At 63.1% G+C, this 26,521-nt stretch overlaps 1 protein-coding gene across 1 annotated transcript in view; it reads left to right on the forward strand.

The window, feature by feature from the left end:
• Window positions 1-26,291, forward strand: part of RXRA (retinoid X receptor alpha) — a 94,119-nt gene extending 67,828 nt beyond the window's left edge. The window contains exons 2-10 of the mRNA XM_033122290.1: window positions 1,576-1,841; window positions 7,318-7,468; window positions 7,869-8,048; window positions 16,172-16,341; window positions 19,698-19,827; window positions 20,577-20,709; window positions 23,030-23,121; window positions 23,621-23,726; window positions 25,328-26,291. Of these exons, the coding sequence (XP_032978181.1) occupies window positions 1,576-1,841; window positions 7,318-7,468; window positions 7,869-8,048; window positions 16,172-16,341; window positions 19,698-19,827; window positions 20,577-20,709; window positions 23,030-23,121; window positions 23,621-23,726; window positions 25,328-25,475 (1,376 nt within the window). The 3' untranslated portion in view covers window positions 25,476-26,291. The remainder of the gene's footprint in view (window positions 1-1,575; window positions 1,842-7,317; window positions 7,469-7,868; window positions 8,049-16,171; window positions 16,342-19,697; window positions 19,828-20,576; window positions 20,710-23,029; window positions 23,122-23,620; window positions 23,727-25,327) is intronic.
• Window positions 26,292-26,521: the final 230 nt, after the last annotated feature.

A 26,521-nucleotide genomic window follows, 5' to 3' on the forward strand; every position in this document is an offset into this window, starting at 1 on the left:
GTTCGGAGGTCCTGATAAGAGCTTGGGCTTTGGCTGGAATCACATCTGCTCCGCGTCCGGACTCTGCCGGTTGGTGGTGGTGTCCTGAAGCATGATGGTGTGTGTCCCCCGAGACTCAGTTTGCACAGGCAACCAGTGTTGATGAGAGGACTTGGGGACGAGGCACACACACACAGGACTTCCTGCCCTGGGCCTGGCACTCAGGGATGGCTCAGAACAGCGGCCCTGAGGTGTAGGAAGGCAAACTTGTCCTGGGGCCATTGAGTGGTTGCATGGCTGTGGAGGGGTGCAGCCAGCTGTGTGCCCTGACCTGGGGTGTGCGTGGACGGAGGCCACGCCACTGTGCCCATGGCTCCACGGGACTTCTCAGAAGCAGGTGTGATCGCTGCAGGCCGCGTGGCAAGGGCCGGAGGGACCCTTTGCAGATGGGAAGGCTGCAGCCCAGAGAGGGGCGGGGCTTGCCCAGGGCATCCTGCTGTGCTCCAGCTGCCTTGTTTGGGCTTCGCCAGTTCTGGTTCCAGTTCCAGCCTGCACAGGCCCCTGGGCACTGGATTCACCACCTGAGGACCTCTCTGCTGGGGGTGCTTCTGCTTGCTGAGTCCTCAGGGTGGGGTGAGGAGGCCGAATGAGCCCTTGTTGGGGCTCTGAAATCCTTGAGATGAAAGGCTGTGTGTGGGAGGTCCCAGCCTGTCCCCACAGCCTCTGCAGGCTGCCCGACTGCATGCCTGGCACATAGCTGGGCCCCTCCACCAGGCCCACCTGGAAGCTCCCTGCCCCAGCCGCGTGCCTCCAGGCCTGGGCACGCAGGAAGACTGCACCTCTCCGGTCTTCAGAGGGGAATCAGAGGGGCCTGGGGGGTCTGGTGTCTTGGCCACTGCTGCTGGGGCACCTGAGCAGGCCCAGGCAGTGTGGCCGGCAGTTAGGGCCACAGACTCGGGAGTGGGCCAGCCTCCCGGTGCCAGTCGTGCCCTGCCAGGGCCGCTGTTGGGACACAGGGCCTCGGCTCCCCGGTTGTGACATGGGGTGGTAGCTGTGCCCCTGCCTGCCTCCTCTCTCCAGGCATTAGTCTACACTGGGGATGTGGATTGGTTCTGCCACATCGTGGATGCTCTGAAAACATGAGGCTTCTTTTTTTAGGATGTTTCCCAGACCTTCACCTGAGCTCATGGGCGAAGGGGCCGGCCCCCCCTGGCTACAGGGCATTCAGGCTCAGCAGGTCTGGGCTGTTGGGGGTTCGAGCAGCAGTTGTCTGGCCTCCTTGCTCAGATAGGTGTCTTAGAGCATTTTGACGGCAGCTGTCAGCCTGCTTTTGCTGCATCTGCCTGGGGTCCCGACTGAGTCCTAAAGCTGGGATGGGCAGTGGGGGTGGGGGGTGCCTTGGAGGGGCGCTCTGGACACCCTGGCCTTGTCCTGTGTCCACTGAACTTCTGTCAGTGAGCCACTGGGATGGGGGCACCCGGGGCCTTGCCCAGGCCGGCTTTCCCTGGCTCGGTGGCCCCCTGTGGTGTCTGTGGCCTGAGGGTAGCAGGCCAGTGTGGATTCCTGACCACCCTCCTGTGGGCTCTTGTCTTGCAGACTTCTCCACCCAGGTGAACTCTTCGTCCCTCAACCCCCCCACGGGACGCGGCTCCATGGCTGCCCCCTCGCTGCACCCCTCCCTGGGGCCCGGTATCGGCTCTTCGCTGGGCTCCCCAGGACAGCTGCACTCTCCCATCAGCACCCTGAGCTCCCCCATCAACGGCATGGGCCCGCCCTTCTCGGTCATCAGCTCCCCCATGGGCCCCCACTCCATGTCCGTGCCCACCACACCCACCCTGGGCTTTGGCACCAGCAGCCCCCAGGTAAGTTCTGGGGCTGGACTGGCGTGGAGTCTGGGCTGGGGGTGGGGCCTGGGCTGGGGGTGGGGTCAGGTGGGGCGGGGCCTGGGCTGGGGGCGGGGCCTGGGCTGGGGGTGGGGCCTGGGCTGGGGGCGGGGCCTGGGCTTCACCTGCAGCCCGGCTGCATCACCACATGGACTCTGGGAGGCAGGTGCTGTCATGGCTGCCCTTTACCTCTGGGAAACCGAGCCTCGGAGTGGGCTTAGGTTTGAGCCTGGGTCTGGCTGACTCCTGCGCCCGTGACCCTCAGAGGTCATCAGCCTGGCTTCCTCCCAGCTGCGCCTCCACTCCGTCATGGCCCCCTCCCTGTGGAACTTTGTGGGGTTCCTAGGCTTAAATCCTGTGTCCCCTCGCTTGCCCCTTCTCGGGCCGGGCCCTTCCCCTCCTGGTCTCCGCTCGTACCCACACCAGGTGGCTTCAGTGCCCCGGCCTCGGGCCCCACGGAGGCCCCCTCTCTCCTGCCCGACTTGGTAGTCTGCTGCATTCGCATGTTTGCTCAGATACTTCTGTGGGACAGTCTGGCTTTGGGGCTCTGTCTGGATCAGGAAGCGGCTGGTGCCTAGAAGGGCCTGGCTCACTTCTTGCTCTGGAGACCTGGAGGCCTGCCTCAACCTCCCCTGGACACCTCTTGCCCAAACCCCTGCAGAGCTGTCCTGAGTTCCTCAGACTCCTGGGCCGTGAGGGGCCACAGAGCCCAGCTGGGCACCCCCCTCCCCCTGTGGTTCTTGGCGGATTTCCCGCTGGCTGGCCAGGAGACCTGCTTGAGCCCCCGCGGGCACTCCCTCTCACCGGGGCTCCAGCTGTCTGTCCTGAAATAGGCGGGCTCCCCTCCTGTTCTCACTGTCCACGTCCAGGATCAGCTGTTTGTGCCTTGGTAGGTGAGGGTCCCGTGTGGCGTTTCGGTGTGCCATTTCCACGGGGCCTCGGGACTTGAAGTGTGGCTGCCCTACCTAAAGCCACACAGCTGATCACGACAGCCGTGTGTCCTGTGTCGCAAGCCCCCTGCTGCCCGTGGAGCCACACCACCTCCAGGGCAGGCCCCCTACTCCTGGCTCAGGAGGACTGGGGCACCGTTGAAGTCTGGAGCTCGCCCAGTGCCTGTCTGGCCTTGGTGGGAATCTCCATGACTTCTCCAGGGCGACTTTGTCAGCCCCTCTTCACCTGGGAGCTAGGTGCAGAGGGCTAGGACCTTGGGCATCAGTGCAGGGCTCCCCATGTCCCCTTCATGTCCCCTGGCCTTCCACAAGCAGGCAGAAGGCCTGAGGTGTTGGCACGAGCAAGGCTCCGCCGCCTGCCTGGGCCCGGCCGTGTTATTTTTAGTCTGGCCGTCCCACCCCCAGTCTTGCTGGCTGCACAATGCTACAGAGAAAGGGCAGCTGAAGACTGGGCACCTGGACAGAGGTGGGCACCTGCCGGCTCTCAGAGCCCCACGCAGCTCCTTGCTGGTCACAGGCCCGCCAACTGCCCCGGACATGCCGAGGGCTCGCGCACAGCGGGAGCCTGGGCGTGAGGGTCTGCAGTGGGGTTGTGCAGGCGCTGGGCCCACCGAGGGTGGCGGGGATGCCCCCTGACCTTGGGCCGCCTGGTGCCCCCAACACTGTTAGCCCACCTGGAGGCAGGGATGGGGTGGTACGGGGTGGAGGTGGGGGTTGGGGGCCACCTCCGTCTGTTCTCTGTAGTTCTGTGCACACAGCCAGGTTCATGGCTCGTAGCAGGTGCTTGTTGAATCCAAGTTGCTTGTGAGCGAGGGGTCTCCAGGTCCCTTGAGGTTGGTGAGGGGATCACGGCAGGAGTCAGGCCTGGGAGGTGAGTAGGGAGCGCGAATGTCCTGCTGGTCAGCTGTCCGTCTGACCGTCTGTAGGTGGTTGGGCTGCACTCGGTGTTGCCATGGTCTGAGCCCTGTGCTCGGCCTCTGGCCTGGTTCCCCTGCCCCCTGCCTCACCTCTGCCTCCCATCGCTCCTTCCCTGGGAGCTGAGCTCAGCTTCCGGGCTTCATCAGTTTGTCTTGGAAACCTGGGGTTCCCCATGTTCATGGGAGTGTGGTGGAGTTCAAGGGGGACATGTGCCCCCACCCCGCCTCCAAAACCACAGCTGCGAATTCACAGTTGCCAGAGCCAGAGTTTCTCTGACTTCTGCTGCTGTCGGGGAGCGTCTGGCGCTATGCCGAACACTGTCTGCCGAGTCCACAGCCCTGGGGGGGCCGTCCACGCCCCTGAGTCTACCCCACTGGACCCCGCCCTGCAGGGCAATGGGCGCATGGGGTCTGGGCACCCAACTGAGCCATGTCTCTCTGGTCTGGGGACTCCGTCTGCACAGGGCCCAGGGAGCGTTCCCACCACGGCTCGGAGCTTGCCCACAGCACCTGGCACGTGAGGGTCTCCTAGTGCCCAGGCCTTGTCAGCCCAGCAAAGCCTCCCTGTTGTAGGGCCTGCCCAAGCGCAGGCGGGCGGTCGGCCCTGCCTGCTTCTTGCTGTGGGTACCTCGGCCATGAGGCCTCCACCAGGTGTCCGCATGAAGCTGAGGGCACTTCCGAGGCTCTGCCCCTGCCTTGGTGGGCAGATGGAGGCCTGCTCTTGGTGCCCGGCGGGCTTGGGGCCTCCCATCCCAGTTCTGACGTGGGTGAGGGCCTCTCCCATGTGGGCTGGTGGTGGGGGGCTGCCATGGGCTGGGGAAGGAAGGGTGTGCCGGGTGTGGAGAGAGGGATGGCAGACAGGCAGGAGACCTGGGCGAGGCGTTGGTGAGGCTGGTGGTTATTAGTAAATCCCATAGGCTGTAGCAGGAACTGAAATAAACGCTGAGGATATGAAAGGGGAAATGGGGTCCCCACCCTGGCTACGCTGAGGAGTCATCAGGCTCCAGCAAGGGGCTGTTGGTGCCCTGGGTGTCCTAGGAGATGGGGTGGAATGCAGGAAGCAGCATCCCCTTAGGTGGGGGGCTGTGGAGCCCACTGGGGGAGGGGAGCGTGCGTGGCAGAACGAGGCCCAAGGCTGCTCTGTGCTCTGTCCTGGGAGCTGTGAACCCGCCCAAGGCTTGGCAGCTTGAAACTGAGATGGGGAAGAATGACCCTCCGGCCCCGAGCAGCCTTGCCCTCGTGGCCAGGTGGGACTGTCCACCACTTGAGGCAGAGAAGCAAAGTGGGTGACCCGGGGCCGTGGAGAGCGGGCACTCCCGCCTGCATCTCCATCTTGGGCAGTGTGTCTCCGAGGGCTCCCCAGCTCTGGCGACTGCTGTGCCAGGGGAAGCCAGAGTCTGGGAGCCAGTGTGGCCATGGCACTGACCGTGACAGACCTCTCTGTCGTCCTGCCTGCTGGCACCCTGGACAGCTCTCCTCGATGCTGCAGCCCTGCCTCAGTTTACCTAGGGCAGGCCACACTCCCAAGGGCCTGCACGTGGGGCGCTGGGAGACAGGGCAGGTGGCCCCCTTCCCACCCAGCGTGGTTTGGGCAACCACGGAAAGGGGAAATAAATGCCTTTGTTTTTGTCCTCGGGGCCGCCAGGCGGATCCAGCCTTGTGGGCTCATGGGTGGTCTCCTGTGGGGAAGGCTGCAGCCCGGGAGAGGGCTCCTCAGTGGCTCTCCACAGTGGGGCCCCGGGGGACCCGCCCTCGTCCCCTGCTGCTGTCCCCTCACCCTCTGCTGCACCCGTTTCTTGGCCTTCTCCAAACAGTCCTTTGCTTTCCCCACCTCCAGATGTTTGTGTGGGTGGCCCCTCTGCCTGGGACGCCCGCCTTCCACATCCCAGGCCCAGCTGGTGGTATCGCCCCCGAGGCCCTGCTGAGTGCTGTGCTCTCCGCCTGGTCTGTCAGGCTGCCCACGAGAGCACAGTTATCCCAGCATCAGCCCTCAGACCTGGCACTCGTGTCACCCAGTTTGGTGCACGAGGAACCTCAGGCTCAGAGTGATGAGATAACTTCCCCTAAGTCACAGTGAAGGGAGGAGGCAGAAGCCTTCCCTCCTCATCCCCTCTGTGCCAGCAGGCTCTGGACGGTGCAAGGATAGGAATTGGGGGGGAGCTCTGCGCCAGCCCACTCTCTGGGGCCTCAGTTTCTCCTTCTGCAGCACGCGGGACCACCTGAGTGGTCACCGAGAGGCCCGAGCTCACACCACTGCTCGGCCAGCTCCTGACTCCCTGTGTCTCCACCTCCGCATCTGGGAAATGGGGGAGCAGCACTCCCTGTGGGGTTTTCCAGGCATGAGAGGCACGCTTAGCACACAGTCCACGCCTTCCCTTGGCCCCTTCCTTCCTTCCCTCTTGTCTGGGAAATGCTCCTGACACCTGCACAGGGGCATCTCGGATTGCCAAGCACTTGGAGCTGGCCTCCTGGCCTCCCTGCAGCCCACCCGAGGGGGTTAATCGTCCCACCTGGACGGAGGAAGGGCCTGGAGCGGCCAGGGCTGGGAGAATCACCCTGGTGCGGGGGGGCCTGTGAAACTGATTGGGGCTGGTTTCTGCTCTGTGTGCTTTGAGCACCAAGCCCTTCCTGTCCCGTGAGAAAGGAGGATGGGAGTTGGGGGCCATAGGGAAGGAAGGGGGTGAGGTTCCTGTGTGCAGGAGGGGCCCGGGGCTACCAGGGGGCATCGCAGTGGCTGCTGCCATCCCCAGAGACAGCTGCTGCACCCGATTTCCGCCTTTGTCAGGGGTTTGCAGAAGTGGGGGTGCTGGGGGCTGGCCAGCTGGGGTCCTGGTGCTTGGAGGAGACAGGCTGGCTTGCGGGATGCAGCGGGAAGCACCTCTGGGCCCTTAGCGCTGACGGGAGAGCTGGGGTGGACACAGCGGAACCAAAACTGCTGTGTCATTCTAGCCGTGGCAGCTGTTGCCAGGGTGACGGGTGAGTTTCCCACGCTTCCTCCGGCATGGCGGCAGGCGGCCGTGGGCAGGGCGGACAGGCGGTGTCCCTGCCAGCGGATTCCCAAGGGGTGTCTCCATCCCTCTCTCCTTGGGTCATGTGATCAGAGACCCCGCCCGCCCCCCAGGCCTGGGCACTGTGGCCCCCAGCTCTCCTCCCTCCTCTCTGAACAAGCCTCCGTGCCCATCTGTGGGTTGGGGTCCCCAAAGCGCCTGCCTCACTGGGAGGGTCATGGGGTTCACGCTGTCCTGTCAGGGAGTGGCCAGTAATGGCAGGCAGTTCTCACTTAGACGTGAGCAGGGGCTTTGCGGGGTCCTCCTCCTGAGGCCTGGGGTCGACCTTGGGAAGCGGGAGCCCCGAGGGCAGGATGGTCTCCGCCAGCTTGGCTGAGCCAGCCAGGGCCAGGTGTCCAGCCCGTGCTCAGCGGGGCTCAGCCCCGCCGCTCCCCAGCTGTGTGGCCTGGAGTGGGCAGGGCCCTTCTCTGAGCCTCGGTTTCCCTGTCTGTGAAGTGGGGGTGTGGCGGCACCTTGCTCAGCACAGGGCTGCAGGGGACAGTGGCACGTGCCAGGGCTGAGCCCCGTGTTCCTTCCTCAGCTCAACTCGCCCATGAACCCCGTCAGCAGCAGCGAGGACATCAAGCCCCCGCTGGGCCTCAATGGCGTCCTCAAAGTCCCGGCCCACCCCTCAGGGAACATGGCGTCCTTCACCAAGCACATCTGTGCCATCTGTGGGGACCGCTCCTCAGGTAGGCCACAGGGCCCTCGGGCGGGGTGCCGGGGGGCGGGGTGCCGGGGGGCACGAGCCCGGCCAGGCCAGCCAGCGATGCTCAGAGCTCCGAGGGCGTTTCACATGGACCTTCTGGGGTTCTCACATCAGGGAGACAGGACGTGGGGGACACCACCGTGGGCAGGTGGTCTGGGGGCTCCTGCAGAGGAGGCAGCTGCTGGTGGCGACGATGATGAAGGGCAGCACAGGCTGTCCTCTCGCTGGGCAAAGGGCCCCTCGCATCACTCTCTGAACCCCGACAGTCCCCGGGCCAGAGCACCTGTCCCCTCGGGGGCCGCCAGCTCAGACATGGAGAGCGCAGGGACCCGCCAGGGGTGGGGTGGGTGCAGGCCGCTCAGGGCCCCACTGCCCCGCCACAGGCAAGCACTACGGCGTGTACAGCTGCGAGGGCTGCAAGGGCTTCTTCAAGCGGACGGTGCGAAAGGACCTGACCTACACCTGCCGGGACAACAAAGACTGTCTGATCGACAAGCGCCAGCGCAACCGCTGCCAGTACTGCCGCTACCAGAAGTGCCTGGCCATGGGCATGAAGCGGGAAGGTAGGCTGCAGGCGCCGGGCGGGCACCGGGTGGGCGTGGGGTGGTCGGGGCCTCCTTGGTGTTCCCTGAGACAGGGTCCAGCCTGTAGGTGACAGCGTGGCAGCATTCCAGCAGCAGCCGGCTCCCTTGCATACCTCTAGTGACGGGGCACTCCCTCCCTCCAGAGTCTGCTGCTCTGCTTGGGGCAGTGCATCCCTGTGGGTGGTGATCTCACACAGCAGATCTGACTGAGCGCCTGCTGTATGCTGGGCTCTGGAGGCTCAGAAGAGACAGCCTCGGTCTTGCCAGCAGCTTCCAATCCCGCTGGGGACAGGCATTGCTCAAACCCTCTTCACAGCTGTAGTGTGCTGTGCCCAGTGGGTGACTCTGGGAGATGGGTAGAGAAGTACAGTGCGGGCTGATGCTGGAGGTGGCAGGTCGGGGCAGGAAGGAACCGAGGCTGGCGTGCCGGGAGCCTGGGGCTGTGTCCAGGAGGCCATGGTGAGGACATGCTGATTGAGATGGGGGGGCAGGGAACTCCTGAGTCTACTGGATGCTGGGGTCGCACTGTGCTCTGTTCTTCCTGCAAACCTGGTGGACGTGATCGGCAACGGCCAGGCCCTGGGAGCAGTGGGGCTCAAGCTGCTGGCCTCTGGGCCTTGGATGCGTGAGCCCATTTTTCTGACAGCATTTGTCAGGGGTGGGGTGGGGTCAGGTAGAAAGAAGGTCACTCCACCGTGGCTGCTCCTGTGGCCCACACGTGGCTGCTGTGTGTCCATCTCCTTCCCGCCGGCTCCTCACTCGGTCCCCTGCTGGTGTCTCGTCACCAAGGACTGTCCTCTTGTGGTGGCTGCAGCTTTCATCCCATCCCATTTCTTTCTTTTTTTTTTTTTTTTTGCACCTCCTCAGCCCCAATTGTTCTTGTTCAGAAACTGAAACCTCTGTAGGGCCACGGGGTCCTGCAGGATTTCCTTCCTGAGGTCACACGGGTGAGCGGAGCAAGGTGACGGGGGTGGGGGCTCGTGGCCGCCCCATTTCCTGCAGCTGGCACCACTCCCAGCGAGGGGCAGCGGGGCCGTGGACCCCCGGAGGGGGTCATACAGTGCTTCGCTCACCCTTCCTAGTGCAGGTCCAGGCATGTCCAAGGTCACACACAGGGCTGGAACCTGGGCCTCAGGCTCTCAGTGCAGATCTCATTCCTGCAGGCTAGCGAGAGAGCCGAGGAAGCATGTGCCCGGCTCCGCTGCCCCTGGGTGCCGTGTAGTCAGGGAAGGCTTGCTGGAGGTGGTGAGCGCAGTATTGTTTCTGAAGGATGGAAACTAGGGTCGGGGGCAAGTGTGTGGTAGGCAGTGGGTGAGTATGGAGCCTGGCCAAAGGGCTGGGTGCCAGTGTGCCGGCAGGAGAGTGGGGATCCTGGCATGCAGCTCCAGGCTCACGGCTCCCTGGAGGGCACTGCAGCACCGGGCAAGCTTGGATTAGTGCCCAAGATTGCTGACTCACTGAGCTCACCACTCCTGGCGCTGGGTACCACACTGGGCGCTGGGCAGACAGCAGTGAGCTGCGCGCACCCATCCGTGGCAAGGGACATCACAGCCAGGCAGCACCCCCATCCCCGGTGTGACCAGTGCTGACTGAGGGAGGGTGCAGGGAGATGGCCAGGCTGTATGCCACTCACCCAGCCGGAGGCCGAGAATGTCAGCAGGTGGGGCACATTGCAGGGCATGGATGCCACCTCAGGCCCTAGAGAATGACCTTCCGCAGGTGCCTGGGACTGTCCAGTGGACACTGACCCCTTCCTACGGTCCCCTCGGCCTGTCCACCTGCGAGCCTCGGTGTCATCAGATTCCAGCTTCCTGTCCCCTCAAGGCCTGGGGGAGAGTGGGCACTGCCCCGTCCCATCCCAGTGGGGCTTCAGACTCAGGGCTGGGGAGACCTGGAGTCCCCTGTCCGGCCCTCTCCTGGCACCCACCGATGACTGGGGCCTGTCCCGAGCGGCTCCTAGGGGCACCTGCTGTGTGCAGAACCTGACTGGGGACTCGCCCGATCTCCATACAGTGTGTCACTCACCCACGCTGCTGTGATGCTGTCCCCACACCTCATACATAGAGAGACGGGGCACTTGGGGCGTCTCAGGGCCATGAGTGGGGGCTGCGTCCCTCTTGTCACTGCGCTCAGTTTTGATGGGACAGTCTGGTGCTTCAGGCACATTCCGGAGGTAGACGGGCCCTGAGGCCTGAATTCCTGGCCGTTAGATAAATACCTGTCCCACCAGGACCACCTCTCCTTTACCTCCTCCTGGATCTATGTCATGAACATGCCGTAAAGCTCTCTCATGCCCCAAACACAGCGTGAAACGGCCTCGCGGGCTGTGGAGGTGGCTCTGTGTGGCCCTGAGGCCTGAGGGCGGGTCTCAAGAAGGAGGGGCAGGGCCTTGCGCCAAGTGGGCTCTGTCCCTGGGCATGTGACTCCCCAGTGAGGAGGCACCCTGTCGTGTTTCCTGGTGCCTGCGGGGCCCCCGTGTGGCCTCAGTGCCGTGCCTCCAGGAACCTCCATGGTCTCCCAGGATGAGTGGCACAGAGGGGTTGGCGGGCATGTACCCCTGCCCCCACACCTGCCGTGCAGCCTGCAGCTGGCTGCTGGCACTGCCCCCTCTCCCCTGGAAGTGGTCCTGAGAGAGCTCCTCTCCTCTGCTGTCCTGGGCAAACCACCGCAAGGAGGACCCACGCCCTGGCAGTGGTGGCACAGGCCACATGAGGAGGGTCAGTGTGGCAGCTCAGGACACTCTTGGCCAGGAGCATAGGGTGTGAGCCGTAGGCGCCCAGGGCCAGCCCGAGCCCTCAGTGCCAGCCCTGGGCGGGCAGCTATGCTGACTGGCCTTGAAGGCAACGGCCCCTTGGTGAGGCTGCGATCACTCCTGTTACAGGTGAGGAAACTGAGGCTGGCACCCAGGCAGCATTGCCCAGTGCAGTGGTGGGAGGGGCAGCTCAGGGCTGGCACCTGGCTGGCTGACCACAGGGATTGCCCAGGAGGGTTTGGCTCAGGGCTGACGGCCCCCACGCCCTTGGGCCAATGAGGGAATCTGCAGGCGGATAGCATCTGGTGTTGGGCAATGGTGGGGCCTGCGCACACAAGCAGCCACGAGGGACTCGTTCCGCAGCATTCCGGGGGGAGGCGGGGGGGTGCAGGGGCCCAGGTGGGAAATGCCACTCAGGCCAGCCCTCCACCGGGCCGAGCCCGGGCCTGTCTGCTGGAGCATGTGGTGGCAGGGCTTGGGGCGTGCAGGTGCTTCTGGTCTGATGGGGGAGGCAGGCCCTGTGCTTTGGGGTTCCCAGCCTGATGGGGAGACCTGGCCCCCACCGCGGGTGACACTGGCCCAGGCTGGAGGGGGCCATCCTGCTTCCCCCACCTCTCTGCTTCCTCCTCCAGGAAGGCCTCTCCCCGTTTCCTTCCTGCCTCCTTTGCTTCCTGTGCCCCGTCTCCTGACTCTGGAGGACTGGGGTACGGAAACGGCAGTGTCTGGTGTGTGTGTGTGTGTGTGTGTGTGTGTGTGTGTGTGTGTGTGTGTGTGTGTGTTTACACACAGGCACGTGTGGCTTCACACATTTCTACTGCAGAGAAAGAGCCCTGGCTGAGTTCGAGTGCCGCCCTGTCCCCACTAGCAAGTGACTGCCCCTCTGGGCCTGTTTCCTCATGTGTACAGTGGGGTCCGAGGAGGTTCCCTCACCCAGGCTTGTTGGGAGGAATGTGGCAGGTGGGGCGCCGCTGTGCCTGGCTGGTGGAGGGGTTGGACAGCAGTGACCACAGACGGCATCTGTGCATGCGGCCGTGGGGGTCATGTGACCATTCGCCTTGTCTTAGAGTGCGTCCCTTAAGGGGAGGAAGGGCACGTCCTCTGAGCTAGGGGGACCGTAACTTGCCGTGTGGCCTCTGTCAGGGCGCCTCTTCTCCTGGTCTCAGTTGCCCTGGCCTTTAGAAGAGATGGTTGGGCCAGAGGCTTTTGGTGAAATTCAGTCTTGCCTTCCCCCTTGGGCCATATAAGGGACAGAGGAAGGTCCCAGCCGCTGGCAGTGCCTAAAGCAGAAGAGGCAGCAGGGCCAGGGCTCCCACCAACTGTGGGCACCCCATCCCACCTCCCCGCTTCCTGCGGTCCCTGGGAGCCTAGAGGGGTGGCCCTGGGGTGGCAGGGTCAGGATTGTCCTACTCTGGCCGAAGAGCTGCTGGTCCTCCTTGCGTCAGTGGGTCTCGTGATGGCGGGGACCCTGGTTGTACTGGGAGTTGAATCCCCTTCCCGTGCATGTGTTTGGCTGCTGGTGGGGGGAAGGCCGGTCTTCGTGGGGATCCCCAGCTTCCTGTGCCCGGCACACTCAGGGCTGGATGGTAACGAGGGCCTGTCTTCCCAGATGCCTTCTGCCTGAGGCTTCCCGGCGCCAGCAGAATGTAAGTCAAACATAACTTCATCTAGAAGGTGATGGAGCTGGCAGAGCATAAATCCCGGTTCTCTCCTGCCCCCTCCGCCGTCTATAAATAAAAGCATAATATTTATAATGACACTGCTCAGAGCTGCCGGGCCCTTGGCGGCTTCAAAGTGCTTTTACAAAGCCTCCGCTAATTAATTCTTGGCTGCCCCGGAGGAGGCAGGTGTGAGGAACCCTCTCCTGCCCTCCCGGGTGCTGCTGCCACCCCCGGGGCCACCCTCGGTGAGCTCAGGCTCCCTGCGCCCAGGGACTGTCTGTGGAGAGGGAGGAAATCCCCATAACCGGGCCACACTGGGGAGCATGGGAGCGGGAGGCGCGGTGACAAAGCTGCGAGCATCTGTAGGGCACCTCCTCGTGGACCCAGCCTAAGGCCGGTGCTGTCACTCCCGTTCTAGGGCTGAGGAAGCTGGAGCACGGTGGCTGGGGACTGGCCTGGGGCCGCACCGCTGGTCTGGGCACCTGGGGCTGTCTGACTCAGAGCTTGCCACTAAGCTGCCCACGGTCCTGAGAGCTCAGCCATGCCCCTTGGGCTGTCTGGGCCTCAGTTCCCCTCCCTGGTAAAATGAGGTGGTGGAGCTATACCACGTGCCTCTCAGCAGTGTCCTGGCTCTGCCCAGGGGACTGACCCTGGAGACCCCATCCTAAGGTCTCAGGGACATGGCCCCACCTGGGCTCTGGGTCCCTGTCACCCCGGTGTTGGCCCAGGCCGCCTGTGTATCTGCCTCCTACTGGTGGGTTCTGCTGGCCTGTGACCCTGTCCACTGTGATAGAGGGTGACCCAGCACCCCCATACGGAGGGGTTGGGAAGCCTGACTGGGGAGTCCTGGAGCCCAGCTGGCATCCACAACCCTGTCGGCTCCTTGCCCTCTGCCGCCAGCCTGTGCTCCCTACCTAGCCCCCACCTGCTGTCAGATTTTCCAGAATTGCCACACTTGCAAAAACTAGGACTCGAGTCCTCCTGCCTGGCTCCCTGGCCCAGCTGCTATGGACCGAAGGTGTTGGCCAGCCCGACCTTGAGTCTTGCCATGTGGATGGAAAGTTCCTCGCTCAAATCAGTCCTTTGGGTGTTGGAGAGTGCACCCCCTGGTATGGGGGCAGCTCTAAATAGCCATGTGTGCACACAAGGAGGGTGCAGGGCCTGTCCTCAAAGAGCCCTGAGGTACCAGAGGGGCACAGATGGGCCTGGCATCTCTGAATGGCCGTTGGTGGGGGCCCAGCAAGAAGTACTCGGCTCGGGGTGGTGGAGAGGTGTTGCGGGAACTGTAACAGCACTGTGGGTGGTGTGATGGGAGTGACGCCGCCGATGTGGGGATCCCCCAGCACCAGCAGGGAGCCCTCGACCCCAGGCCTGGAGGAGTGAGGGGACGTGGGCGTGGAGAGCCTGGGGGAGGGCTGCTCACCGGGGTCAGCGCCCTTCAGGAGGAAGGACGTGGAGAACCGTGGTGGGGCAGGGTGGGCACCAGAACCGTGGGCACCCCCTGCCTCCTCCCACCCTCCTCTCTCCTGCTGGTTCCTTGCGTTGGCCAAACCCTTCCAGAAACCAAGGGGGAAGGGGCCTGGTGAGGCCGCCCCAAGCTCAGGCCCTTGGAGCCAGGGCAAGGCGTGGGTCTGGAGGTGCAGTGGTGGTCCCGTGACAGCCAGTGTCTGAAAGAACGAGGGACTGTGTCTGCCCCATAGAGATGTCCTGGGGGGAGGATGAGCTGGTCTGAGGCCCAGGGAGCACTAGTGCTGTGAGCCCCCTGAGGGCCTGCACCTTCTCGCCCTCTGGAAGCCACTGCGCTGTGCGTGGGACCAGGACCAAGGAGGGGTGTGAGGGAACGCTGCCGGGCTGCGGCTCGGAGCTGCCGTGGGGTGGGAAACCGGGCTGCGTCCGAAATAGAAGCAGAGCCAGGCGGGCCTGGGTCTGGCTGGAGGGAGGGAGGCAGCCGCCTCTGGCTGGCCTGGCGGGCGTCCGCGGGAGGCCTGAGCCCCCTCGCTGAGCCCCCACCGCCAGGGCTGGCGGGAGGCCGGGTCGTGTGCCAGCTCCCATAGCTGTCGGTGTCAGCCGCGCTGAGCATGCTCCTGGGTGAGAGTGGGAGTGGGGGCTGCAGATTTGGCTTCCTGCACGTCCGCCCCTGGGGTCCCCAAGGAGCAGGCCACTTACCAGGGCCTCTCACGTGCACCCGGGGGGCAGCATGGTCACCAGGGGGATGACGGAGGTGGCTGCCACATGGCCTGGGCCAAGCAGGGTGGGCCAGGTGCTTTGCCCCACCCCCGCCCCCCGTTACATGAGGGCCCAGTGAGGTCTGGCCTGGGGGGCTTTCCCAGCTCAGGAAGATCTCCATGTCCTACTAGGCGCCTTGTGGACTGGGGTGTGGCTCCGGGAGGTAGGCCAGCTCTAGCTGGGGGCTGGGGGCTGTTTCTAGGCCCTTCCCCTCAGCGGGATGGGCCTGTGCACAGAAGTCTCCGTGCAGCGCTCTGCAAGTTGCTTCGCCCAAATGCCCACTCTTGTGGAGTCCCCAGGGACCCTGAGGGGCCTTGTCTGGGGTGGGGGGCTGAGGATCTGGCCCCGAGGAGGCTGTGGTACCCTGGATACTTGGTGGGGGGGGGGCATCAGGACAGTTTCTTTGGCCCAGCAGAGCACGACCCTGGAGGGGCAGCTCAGGTGGGCTCCAGGGAGGACCGCCCGTCCTGGTGCTGCTGTCAGTCACATGATGGCATCTGGGGTGTGCCTGAGAGACACAGCCCTGACACACAGTTAGTTCAGGCTCTACTTGGTGCCGTGCGGGCAGCCCCTCCAGCCCCATATCAGGCCTCGGGCCATGGCTTCTCTCCTCTGCCGACTCCCCCACTCCTCCTCCGTCCAGAGTCCTTGGTGCCCCCATCAGCGAGGAGGGGTATGGACGTGGGAGCCCCCTCGGGTGCTCCAGGTGGGGTTCCTGACCTGGCTCTGGTTCACTGTTGTATCAGACCTGCTGGGCGACCTCAGGGAGGTCCCAGCCCCTCTGGGGAAGTCTGAGGTCTGTGAATGCCCAGCATGGGGTGCCCTGGACTCCTTGGCCTTCCTCCCACATGGGTCTCCTTGGAGCCAGAGTTGAAGTGAACCCCTGCATGTCTGCTTCCTCTCATCAGTTTCTCTTCCTGGGCTCCCAGAAACCCGGCCACCCCGATTCCCCTATTTGCTCAGTCCTCCATCCTGGTGCGGCTCCCCCCACCCCGCTCCGCCCCCAGGGAGAACATCTGTGCTCTGGCTCTGGGCCTTTGCACATGCCACCTCCTTTGCCTGAACTGTTATTCCTGTTTTTCCTGCTCCTTTAGTGTCATTGCCCCTTCTTCTGGGAAGCCTTCCTGGCTTTGCCTGACTCCACAGCCCATCAAAGCCCTTCCCTCTCCATCTTGGGATCCCTGCTGGACCATCAGCTTCATTAGGGCCGGGCCCCATCTGCCCTGGCCTGTGCCTAGCCTCGGTGGGACCTGGTGTGAACATTAGTTGAATGAATTAATGAGAGGCAGGCATGCTCTGTATTCTCAGAACGCACAGCCACTGAGAGGTCAGGCTTGGGACAGAGGTGAGGTTGCTGTCAGCTCGCCCTGGCAGGGACACTGGTATTGTGGGCAGCACTTGGCCCCTGTCAGAGGAGGGGCTGCCGTGGGAGCTGTGGGCTGACCCGCCACCTCCCCACATGGCAGCCGTGCAGGAGGAGAGGCAGCGGGGCAAGGACCGGAATGAGAACGAGGTGGAGTCCACGAGCAGCGCCAACGAGGACATGCCGGTGGAGAAGATTCTGGAGGCCGAGCTGGCTGTTGAGCCTAAGACCGAGACGTACGTGGAGGCGAACATGGGGCTGAACCCCAACTCGGTGAGTGCGCCCCGCCCACGTGGCCTCCCCCCGAGAACTGTTATTCTGGGGACTGTTGGCCCTGGTGAGCGCCCCCGGGTGGGAGACCCCAACTGTCGGGAGCCCTGCTGATGAGGCAGGTGTGCAGTCACGCCCCGTCCATGGGTGGGGGACGTTCTGATTCCTTGAATCAAAGCCAGGACTTTGTACTTATTTTCATGCTTCGTGTTGTCTCTGGCCCGTGGTCCAGCTGGGTGTCAGGGGTCCTGTATCAGCCCCAGGTTTGCCAGTAGCATCGTGTCTAGACTTTACGTGTGTCTCCCATGTGGGTTCTGGGCTGGGACCAGAGCCCTATGGCCGGCCCTGTGCAGCCTGTCCAGGCTGCCTCTGAGGTCACCCTGGCATCTCTCCCTCCGTTCTCGCCCTGGCTCACAGTGGCCCAGACACACCCTGTGTGTCCACACCCCAACCCCAGGGCCTTGGCACATGCTCTTCCTGCTAATTCCTCTGCAGGCTTCAGTCTTGGCTAAGGTGTCACTTGCTCAGGGAGCCCTTTTCTCCTAGGGCCTGCCTGTGCCCCTGCCCAAGTGGGCCTGGCCCGTTAGGTGGGCTCAGAGCCCTGATCTTTCCCTTCACGGCCCCTAGCATGTGGTGATCTCATGGCGGGGTGTGTGGTGGGTGAAGGCCCCCTCCTTGCCGTGAGGCTGGGGGTGGCGTCCTTGCTGCTCCTTATTGCCCAGCTCTGGCAAGGGCAACAGCCCTGACCTGAGGGTGGGTGCTTGTACATGGCCCTCACCCCAAGTTTAAGAGTGTGGAGGTCCCCTTTGATATGCCCATAAGGCTCCCCGCAGGCTGAGGCACCGATGGCTGGGTGCCAGGCCAGTCCTGCTTCCTGTGCTCTGATGGGACGCCCAGTCACGAAACCCTGGGCCCTGGAGGTGCTGGGCTCACCTCCTGTGTCCCGGCGAGGGGCAGGACGCCAGATGGGAGGCTTTCATGATTGAGCAGAAACTCCAGAAGAAAAATCAGGAGATCGGCCAAGGGTTGCCAGCTTCTAATTTTGTCAAGTAAGGACATTATTTAGAAGTAGCAAGCGTGGCATTTGCTATCCTTGGTTTCAGAGCAGGCGAGGTGGTTGTGGCTGCAAAGGCAGGTGGCTGGTGGGGTGGGGGCCCTCCACCGGGTGGCCCCATGATTCCACGAAGAGCACTGCCTTCTTGCGTCTGACCTAATGCTGCAGCTTCCTGTGGGTTGGCCTGGGTCCCCTTCTGGACGGCTCCTTAGGCCCCTTCCCTCCGATGGCCCAGGAGGGGCAGCTCACCCAGCATCACGCATGGCAGCTGGTACCTCTCTAGCCCTGGGGGAGCCTCGAGCCTCTGCCGGAGGAGGGGAGTCCTACTGTCATCTCCAAGGACAGCAACTGTCCGTCCTGCTCAGGCACAGAGTGGGAGCTCATTGAACATTTGCTGTCAAATGAGGCCCATTTGTTTGAGAATCAAGGCTCAGAGAAGTTAAGTGTTTACTGGAGGCCACACAGCATGATGGAGCAGGGAGGGGCTGGAACCCCTCCCAGACCCTCCCCACAGGGGAGCCCCCTCCAGCCCTTACCTCCTGTGCAGGGCACATCAGTCACCCGCAGCTCCAGCCCCCCATGTCCTGTCTTTACCCGTTCCAGATGCACAGCGGACACGTGAGCTGTGCGTCCACCTGTGAGGCCCCAGCCGGCCTGGGAGCGGCTCAGGGTGACAGCTCGTCACCCGGGCCTGCTCTGGGCCCCTTGAGGGCTCTGAGGGGGCTGTTGGCAGTGGCCAGGAGAAGGCCCGTTTGCTGGGACTTCCGTATGGGGCCCTCACCAGGTCTGCTTCACACCTCACCTCCCCCCACGGCTCACGGGGCCGCTCCCCATCAGGCCTGGGCTCCCGCTGCATGGGGCTGCTCTGTGTCACGGAGAGGCAAGGTACCTGGTGCTTTCCAGATGGCCACATGGCAGGAGGCACACTGAGGCTCTGAGAAGGAGAGCCGGGCCGTAGTGGTGCGTCCTAGGGCACCGCGTCTGGCATGGCTAGCTGCTGTGCATGTCACATGCATGAACCGGGGACCTTGAGCAGGCCTGTGGCTGCCGCTCGTTGATGAAGCGGGGTGAGGGTGAATGCCCGCAGGGGGGCTGGACATGGGCACGTGGTGTCCTGCCCCTGTGAGCTTGGGCATCCAGGTGCTGCTCCGAGGTCTGCTGGGGGGCGGAGGTGGGAACGCGGAGCTGTGGGCCAGCCCCTCGCAGCTGAGGGGTTTTGGCAAGAAGGTGGCTACAGGCGTCATGTAGGTGTGGAGCCCTGCCCACCGCTTCCCACTGGGGGTCCCTGGCTGCTCTGGCCAGTGCCCTGGAAGTCCCCGCTGATGCCTTTCCCTGTGGCTCCAGGCACCCGCTCTACAGGCCCTAGCCCTGCCCCACCTGGTGACCTCGGTGACAACTTGCCACTGGGTCTCCTGGGAGAGCCCTCAGCCGGCCCTTCACGCAGCCTGGAGTGTTTAGATTGCGCGTCGCTTATGGGTAGAGTTTCTGTCAGGGAAGCTCTTCAAAGGCCTTTCTTCCATGAGGAGCACCGGTCACTGGAGAGTCCCCTTCTGGCTAGAAGTTTCCGGAAGGGCGTCTGTTGCCATTCTGTCTGTATGCCACCTTTGCCTCTGGTAGGGAGATACAGCACAGGAGGAGCCAGGACCGCCCAGTGGCTGGGCCACCGTGCCCGCCGGAGTATACTCCAGTCCCAACACCCACCCCACGTCCCAGCTTCCTTGTCTGTGGCACAAGGCACCTGCCTCCTGCAGTGGCACTAAATGGGTCACAGGTTGGGTGACCTTCCTGTGGCTGCTGTAATGACCACGAGCTGAGTGCTTAAAACAACCCAGATTTACTACCTCACTCTTCTCGACATCAGCCCCACAGGATCAAGTCAGGGTGTCAGCAGGGCTGCTTCCTCCTGGGGGAGCACCCCTTCCGGGCCTTTGCCAGGGCTGGAGGCCTCCACGCCCTTTGGCTCGTGGCCCCTTCCTCCAGCTTCGAGGCTGCAGGGTCTTCTCTCCTCCGACCTCTGCTCCGTCCTCACGCCTTCTCTCTGACTCTGACCTCCTGCTCCCTCTAGTAAGGACCTTGTGATGCCCTGGGCCCACCGCACCATCCAGGGTCGTCTCCCATCTCAGGGTCGCTAACTCCTGAAAGGTCTGCCAAGTCCCTTTGGCCGCGTGAGGTCATATAGTCACGGGTTCTGGGGCTTCGGACGTGGGAGCCTTTGGGGGCTGTTATTCAGCTCACCCTGGGCAGAGCGGGGCCCGGTCTGGGCTGTCCACATGGTACTCATTGCGGTGCCGCCTCCCTTACCTAGCCCAATGACCCCGTCACCAACATTTGCCAAGCGGCGGACAAGCAGCTCTTCACCCTCGTGGAGTGGGCCAAGCGGATCCCACACTTCTCTGAGCTGCCCCTGGACGACCAGGTCATCCTGCTGAGGGCAGGTGAGTGGCCGGGGCTGGCGGGGCTGGTGGGGCGTCGAAGGGTCACACTGACTCACTGCGTGCCAGGGCACCCCTGCCCCTCCCTGGGCCTGTGTCCCCCTCTGTCCAAGGGGCTCATTCGTGCTCTGTAGGTTTGTAGTCAGGATTAGATGGGATCATCCATGAGCTACTGTCAGCCACAAAGCCAGAACCTTCCACGTGCTCGGGAGTGGTGGCTGTGAAAATGACTGCTCTCGTTGAAGATGGCTTCGTGTATCCCATTTAAACGAGTCATCAAAACACTCTCACCCTTTTCTTAAGCCTTTGATGCCTTCCCTGGTCTGTGCTCCGAGAAGGAGAGTGTCGAGTTGGCCTGCGGCTCTGACACACCTCGTTTCAGTGGAGTGATTTGCTGTTTTGTGCTGTTCCACGTTGCACACGTTGATCTCTGAGTTTGCTGTCGGGACCACACTGGCTGTTCCGTGGACGTCCCAGAGAATTGTGGGAGCGCACCTGTGCACTCCGTGGCACAAGCATCCTGCACTTGCAGAAGGAGCGTTCCCTGGGCCGAGTGTGGGAACGCCTGGGTTAAACAGCCAGAGCTGTTCCGTGCGGGACTTCTCAGGGCCTTCACTGTGTCGCGTGCACTGTGGAAGAAAGGTGCTCAGAGCCTCTTTCCTGTGGAGCGTTTCATGGGGATGGCGTTCCGTGGAACCTACTGTGGGAACCCTGGCTAGGGGCCGCCGAGTGACCGTGTGTCCCCCCACCAGGCTGGAACGAGCTGCTGATCGCCTCCTTCTCGCACCGGTCCATAGCCGTGAAGGATGGGATCCTCCTCGCCACCGGGCTCCACGTGCACCGGAACAGCGCCCACAGCGCAGGTGTGGGTGCCATCTTTGACAGGTGGGGTGGCCTTCAGCCACATTCACGTCGGGCTTAGCGTTTGTCTGTCTGTGAAGGTTACAAATGCGGGCAGTAGAGAAAAGCACAGGGACAAAGACGAGCCCTTCGAAGTCCAGCCCCCGGGCTGTTTGGCAGCCACTAACGTTTGGGTGGATTTCCCTCCAGGTCTTGTCTTAAACTCCTGTATAGGGCGAGGGAGGCTGCACTCTTTTCAAAGCAACACTGGCTTATGGCGTGGATACGGTTATACCGGGTCCTTTTTGACCTGGTAAAAGGAGTGCGCTTTGCCGCGTTGTAGACTCTCGGGCTGTGGCTGGGACGCATCACAGCCCACGTGTGCCTGGTGTGGCCACCTGTGCCTGGCTGTTTCACTCCCGGCACCTTCCTGATCTCTGCACACCGCCCGCGGGCAGCACTGGTCACACAGCAGGCCCACGCCCAGGGCCGGGTGGCCTGTCTCCATTCAGGTCGCTCCAGGAACCCAGCCCGTTTGCACGTCCCCAGGCGAGCTGGACAGCAGCTGTCCGTCCTTGTGTCTGGCTGGCTCCTACAATCCCAGAGGGCCCACGGCAGGCCTGGGCCTCCTGGGACCTGGCTATCGCTTCGGCCAGCTGGAGTGGGCAGGGCTGAGAGGGGTATCACAGGTCCCTCGGCTGGGGGGCTACAGCACAGGAGTGGTGAGTGAGAAGGGGCAGGCCATGGGGAAGGGTCCACAGCAAGCCCCTGAGTATGGGAGCCCTGAAGATGGACAGTCCCCCACTTACCCACAAGGCAGGGAGGAATAATTGCAGGAATGTGCTGCGCTGTGGGATGGTTCAGACAGAACGAAGGAGCAGGCCCCTGAGCTCCCTGGTATGTGCCAAGTGCAAAAAGGCTTGTGGCCACGGACCGCAGGCAGGCTGGCTTAAACAGTGCATGTCTGTGCTGCAAGACTTCTCAGGGCCTTTAACAAGCTGGTGTACCCTGGTGCCACCAAAGGGGGCGGCAGGTGCAGCATTTATTACTCACACATGCAGCCTTTAGAGCAGCGGTGTCCAAACTGTCTTCACCGTTTTTCACCAAGGGCCAAATGCGGTAAAACACACAAACAGCCGGGCCACTCGCTCGAGGTGAAGTACGTGTTGCCTCACCTGGTTTGTTTAAGTAAACTAAATATATTTTTGGAATTTGCTGCGGGCCAATAAAAAATGGCCCGCGGGCCGCAGTTTGGACACCCCTGGTTTAGAGCGTGCGTCCCTCTGGGATCTGCGTTAGCATTGCAGCCCTAGCCACGCCCCCAGCTGACAGCTCTGTGGTCCAGCAGCTAGAGAGGTGACAGTGCTGGAGGCAGCGGGTACTATCCCCCGGGTCCCAGAACAGCTGTGGAGAGGCCCAGTGTTTCCTTGCCCTTCACGTGAACGGTTCTCTGCCCCACCTCTCTACAGTCCGCCCTCTGCCCACCAGCAGATGGCCCAGAGGCCAAGCGACGTCTGAGCCCGTCCCCTCCCACCCCATCCTCTCGGCCACGTGAATCTTTTCTCAGGCTGCAAGTACGTCCCTCCCCAGCCTGCAGAACCTCGGGGGCTCCCCTTGGCCCACAGGGAGATGCCTGGGCTCCTCAGGGGGACTGTCCAGGCCTCAGCTGGGCCGCCTGCCTTTGCTAACCTGGGGCCCGAGCTCCCCATCACTTGCCACTTTGTCACATTTTGCGCTGGTGGGTGGGCAAATGGGTGTGGGGAGCCCAGGCCACGTGGGTTGCTGTAAATAGCCCGGGGGGTCTGGGACGCTGCCACCCGCAGGGGGCTCCAGGGAGGGCTGTCTGCTCTGACGAGGACAGATGGGTTGCTTTCCCTCTTGGAAGTAAATGGCTGGTGACAAGAAGTAGAACATAGCCCCCTCTGGTGGCTGGGCAGGACCTGGGAAGGCCCCGTCCTGGGGAATGGCTCTCCCGTGGGCTAAGGGGCACGGTTGGGACTGGAACCCGAGGGCTGTGCCTCAGGCTGTCCCGTCGGTCTCCTGCTGAGTGTCCAGTGGCAGTGGACTTGGCCCCGATGTCCAGGCTCCTGGCTCACCTTGGCTTGGCTGTCACGAGGTCCCTCCGTAGTCTGCAGGGTCCCAGAATAAAATCCCACATACAGACCCTCTCCAGGCAGAGGAGAGAGCCCACCCTGGGGTGTGGCAGATGTTGGACCTGTCTTGGGAGCCCCCCCGTTTGGCCTTGTCCTTCTCAGGGGCCGTCCGGCGTCACACTGGGCTCCCTGAGACCTGTGGGTATTTCTGGGGGGCCTGGCGAGGGGTGCGGTTGGCTGTGGGCCTTATGACTCGCCTGCTTCCTCTGCAGGGTGCTGACGGAGCTGGTATCCAAGATGAGGGACATGCACATGGACAAAACAGAGCTGGGCTGCCTGCGCGCCATCGTCCTCTTCAACCCCGGTATGGTCTGCGCGCTGCGGTCTGCACAGGGCTCGTCCTGCCGCCCGCTCAGGGCGTGTGGCCGCCCGGAGGTGTCTCCTGTTTACAGTGGGGAATGGCTGTGCCGCCTTCTCCTGGCCCTTGTGAGGGTCCCACCGTGGGCCTGTGCACGCCTCGCGGCTCCGTGAGCCACGCTTGACCATAGTGGTCTGCTGAGGCCTCTGTCAGGCTTTGGGGCTCTGCTGTCCAAAGCACAGCACCACTTTGCACTGGACTCCCCATGAGCTTCCACTGCCAAGGGTCTGGAGCCTGGACAACCCAGGCGGTGTTAGTGAGGGGCAGACCTGCCCTGGGTACCGTGGGACCTGCCTGTCCCCCATCTTGGGTGCTGCATAGGAGGGGACCTTCTCGGAGCTGCCAGCCTCGGCCTAGCCAGGGGTTGTGGGGAGCTAGCCTGAGTGCCCAGGTCCCCAGGCAGCTTCCTGGGTGAGGGGCTCTGACCAGCTGCCCCTCTTCACAGACTCCAAGGGGCTCTCGAACCCGGCCGAGGTGGAGGCGCTGCGGGAGAAGGTGTACGCGTCCCTGGAGGCCTACTGCAAACACAAGTACCCCGAGCAGCCAGGAAGGTGAGTCCTGGCCCTCAGGACCTCGCGTCCAGGCCCCTGCCCCGGGCAGACTGCCACTAGCCCTTTAGATACTTTTGTGTGAAAGTATCTCAAGTGGCGCCCCTGTTGGAGCGCCTGGCATGTCCTGAGCGAGGATGGGGTGCTCTCAGGGCCCCAGGTGTACACGCTCTCACGCACTTTCCTTAGCCCCACCAAAACCGTGGCCCAGTGCCACCACACAGTAGGTGCTTTGTAGATGGTATAAGGAAGGCTGTGCTTTCCCTCACCCCCAAGGGAACCACTGGAGGCAGGGCCTTGGTGTGCTCAGCCCTGGCAGGGACAGATGCCAGCACGTAGTGGGTGCTTTGTGAAAAGTCTGCAGAGTAGACAGACGGCCGTGGTTCCAGTGTCCAGCTTGCATCTCCTGCCCGCCTGACTGGGCTCCAGAAGGGCTAGGATCATTTCATCTCTGGGTCCACAGTGCTGGGAGCACAGTAGGTGTCCAGGACAAAGGGAGTTGTCAGTGGCTTCATGGTTTTCCAAGGCCGTCGTCTTGATTCTACCCCCTCCCTCCAGAAGGGCATCTCCTGGGTGGAAGGGGGGTGGTGGCAAGGAGAGCAGGCGCCCCTCTCCCTGCCCACTGGCTGGCGCACACATGGTTAACCCTCATCTGGTTTGGTTTAAAGTGAAACTTCCCGGATGGAGGACAGAGGATGGGACAGAGAAGCAGGCCTGCTTGTTTTTCCTGGCTCCCCGCCTCAGCCATCTCGCTAGCTCAGCAGAAAACAGCTCGCTCTCTGGCTCCACTCCAGGCTCGAGGCTGCGTTTTTGCCTAGAGAATACGGGTTGTGCGGCAGCCAACCACAGGGCTTTTGCCCCTGAAATACAGACGTTGTTAATAATTAATGAGGTCCCACAGCCCTGCAGTCCCCCCGAGGGTCCCTGTGGAGAGACCCGGGCAGCATGTGGTGGAGGGGGGCCTGGGGCAGATGCGGACATTTCTGGAGGGACATCTGGCCGAGTCCCCACATGGCACGTTTCTCCTCCAAGAGCCCCCCAGTCATTTTCCCCTCTCCTCCCCCGCCCCCTGGGGTCCTCTGAAGAAACTCCCCAAAGGGTCGGCAGGACCCGAAGGGGCATCCTGTGCTCAGGCCCAGCTCCAGTAGACCTAATTCTGGGGAAGGGGTGCAGCTGGCACAGGGCATGGGGGTGCCGATGCTTTGAGAAGGGGCTTGCTCCTCTGCCGCTCTCTCCCCTGCATAAAATCCTGCTGTGGTTCCCTTTTGCCCTGGAGAAAGCCCATCTATTTGAACTTTCCCACAAAGCCCTCTTCAGCCTGCCCCAGCCTGGCGGCTGTCTGCCCACGGGCCCTTCATCCCAGGTCTTCACCCTGTGGGTCTTCTTTTGGGGTCCTCCTGCCCACCCCGTGCCCTCCTGCCTTCAGGCGCTGCCCTGCTCTGTTTCTACTGCCTGAGGGGCCCTCTTCTTCCCTCCAAGGCTCAGCTGGGCAGGTGTCGTGCAGGTTTGGGGAGATCGGACGTGAGAATCGGTCTCATCCCCAGGAGGTAGCCAGGCGCCGGGGAGAAGGGTGGGACGGCCCACTCATGCCAGCTCTCCCGCAGGTTCGCGAAGCTGCTGCTGCGTCTCCCAGCTCTGCGATCCATCGGCCTCAAGTGCCTGGAGCACCTCTTTTTCTTCAAGCTCATTGGGGACACGCCCATCGACACCTTCCTCATGGAGATGCTGGAAGCTCCGCACCAAATGACTTAGGCCCGCAGCCCGGCCGCCCCGCCTGGCCGCCAGCTGCTCTCCTCAGCCAGCCCCGTCCCTGCCCCTTCTCTGCCTGGCCTGTTTGGACTTTGGGGCTCAGCCTGTCACTGCTAAGCCTAAGAGATATGTTGCCACCCTCGTTATTTTCATACTACTTGTTTTTGGACCCTGCCGGGCAGTGGCTTTCCCAGGGCAGCAGCCGGAGTGGCCAGGACTGGTGTGACCCAGCCAGGCCCATCAGGCTCTCCTCGGGGAGCTCAGGGCGGCTCTCGGGGTCTCAGGCCCCGGTTCCTAGAGCTATGGCAGGCAGGAAGGGTGGCTTTGTGTGGGTCACTGTTGTCGCTGGTTTTCCAATCTCCCGTGCGGATCTCCTGTTTGGAGTGACCCCCTTTGCCTCTTGTCAGTGCCAGTGCCTGGCCAGCCTGGCTCCACCCATGGTCAGGAGGAGGGGACCGGTGGGGGGCTGGCGTTTTGTTGTGAAAGAACCCATCTACTCCCTAGGCAGACGAGAGCGGCTCGGGGGCTGGCTGGCTTCCCTTCCCTCACAGAGAAGGGTGAACAGCCCCTTTTTCCAAAGATGACTTGCGATTTTGCCCCTGAGCCAGTCAGAACAGGAGCTGACCTCTGTGCAGGGTTTTGGGGCCGCCTCAAGGCTGCAGGGGCTGGGGTTACCCACCTACCCACCCACCTCAGTTTTCTCTTTGCATCGTCTTCCTTTCAGCTTCGTCCCCCATGGGGTCTCGTCCAACCCAGGGTACCGAGACTGCAGTGCCCTGGCCTTTCCTCAGCCCCGTAGCTTCCCTTTCAGTCTGGGAGGAGGGCCCTGCTTCCCAGAGGGCTCAGCTCCTGGTCTCGGCCTTCCCGGAAGTGCTGGCCGTGCCAGGTGGGCTCTGCTGACCTCTCCTGGGTAGAGGGGGCCCCCGGGGAGATCCCCAGGGATGGGAGGGGAGGAGGGCTGCTTTCCCAGAGGGTCTCAGTCTGCTGGGCACATTTGGAGGGAGGCAGGAGGCGTCGAGAGCCAGAGGGACTTGTGGGCACGTAAGGCC

This window comes from Rhinolophus ferrumequinum, chromosome 12 (genome assembly GCF_004115265.2).
Source record: "Rhinolophus ferrumequinum isolate MPI-CBG mRhiFer1 chromosome 12, mRhiFer1_v1.p, whole genome shotgun sequence".
Lineage (NCBI taxonomy): Eukaryota > Metazoa > Chordata > Mammalia > Chiroptera > Rhinolophidae > Rhinolophus > Rhinolophus ferrumequinum.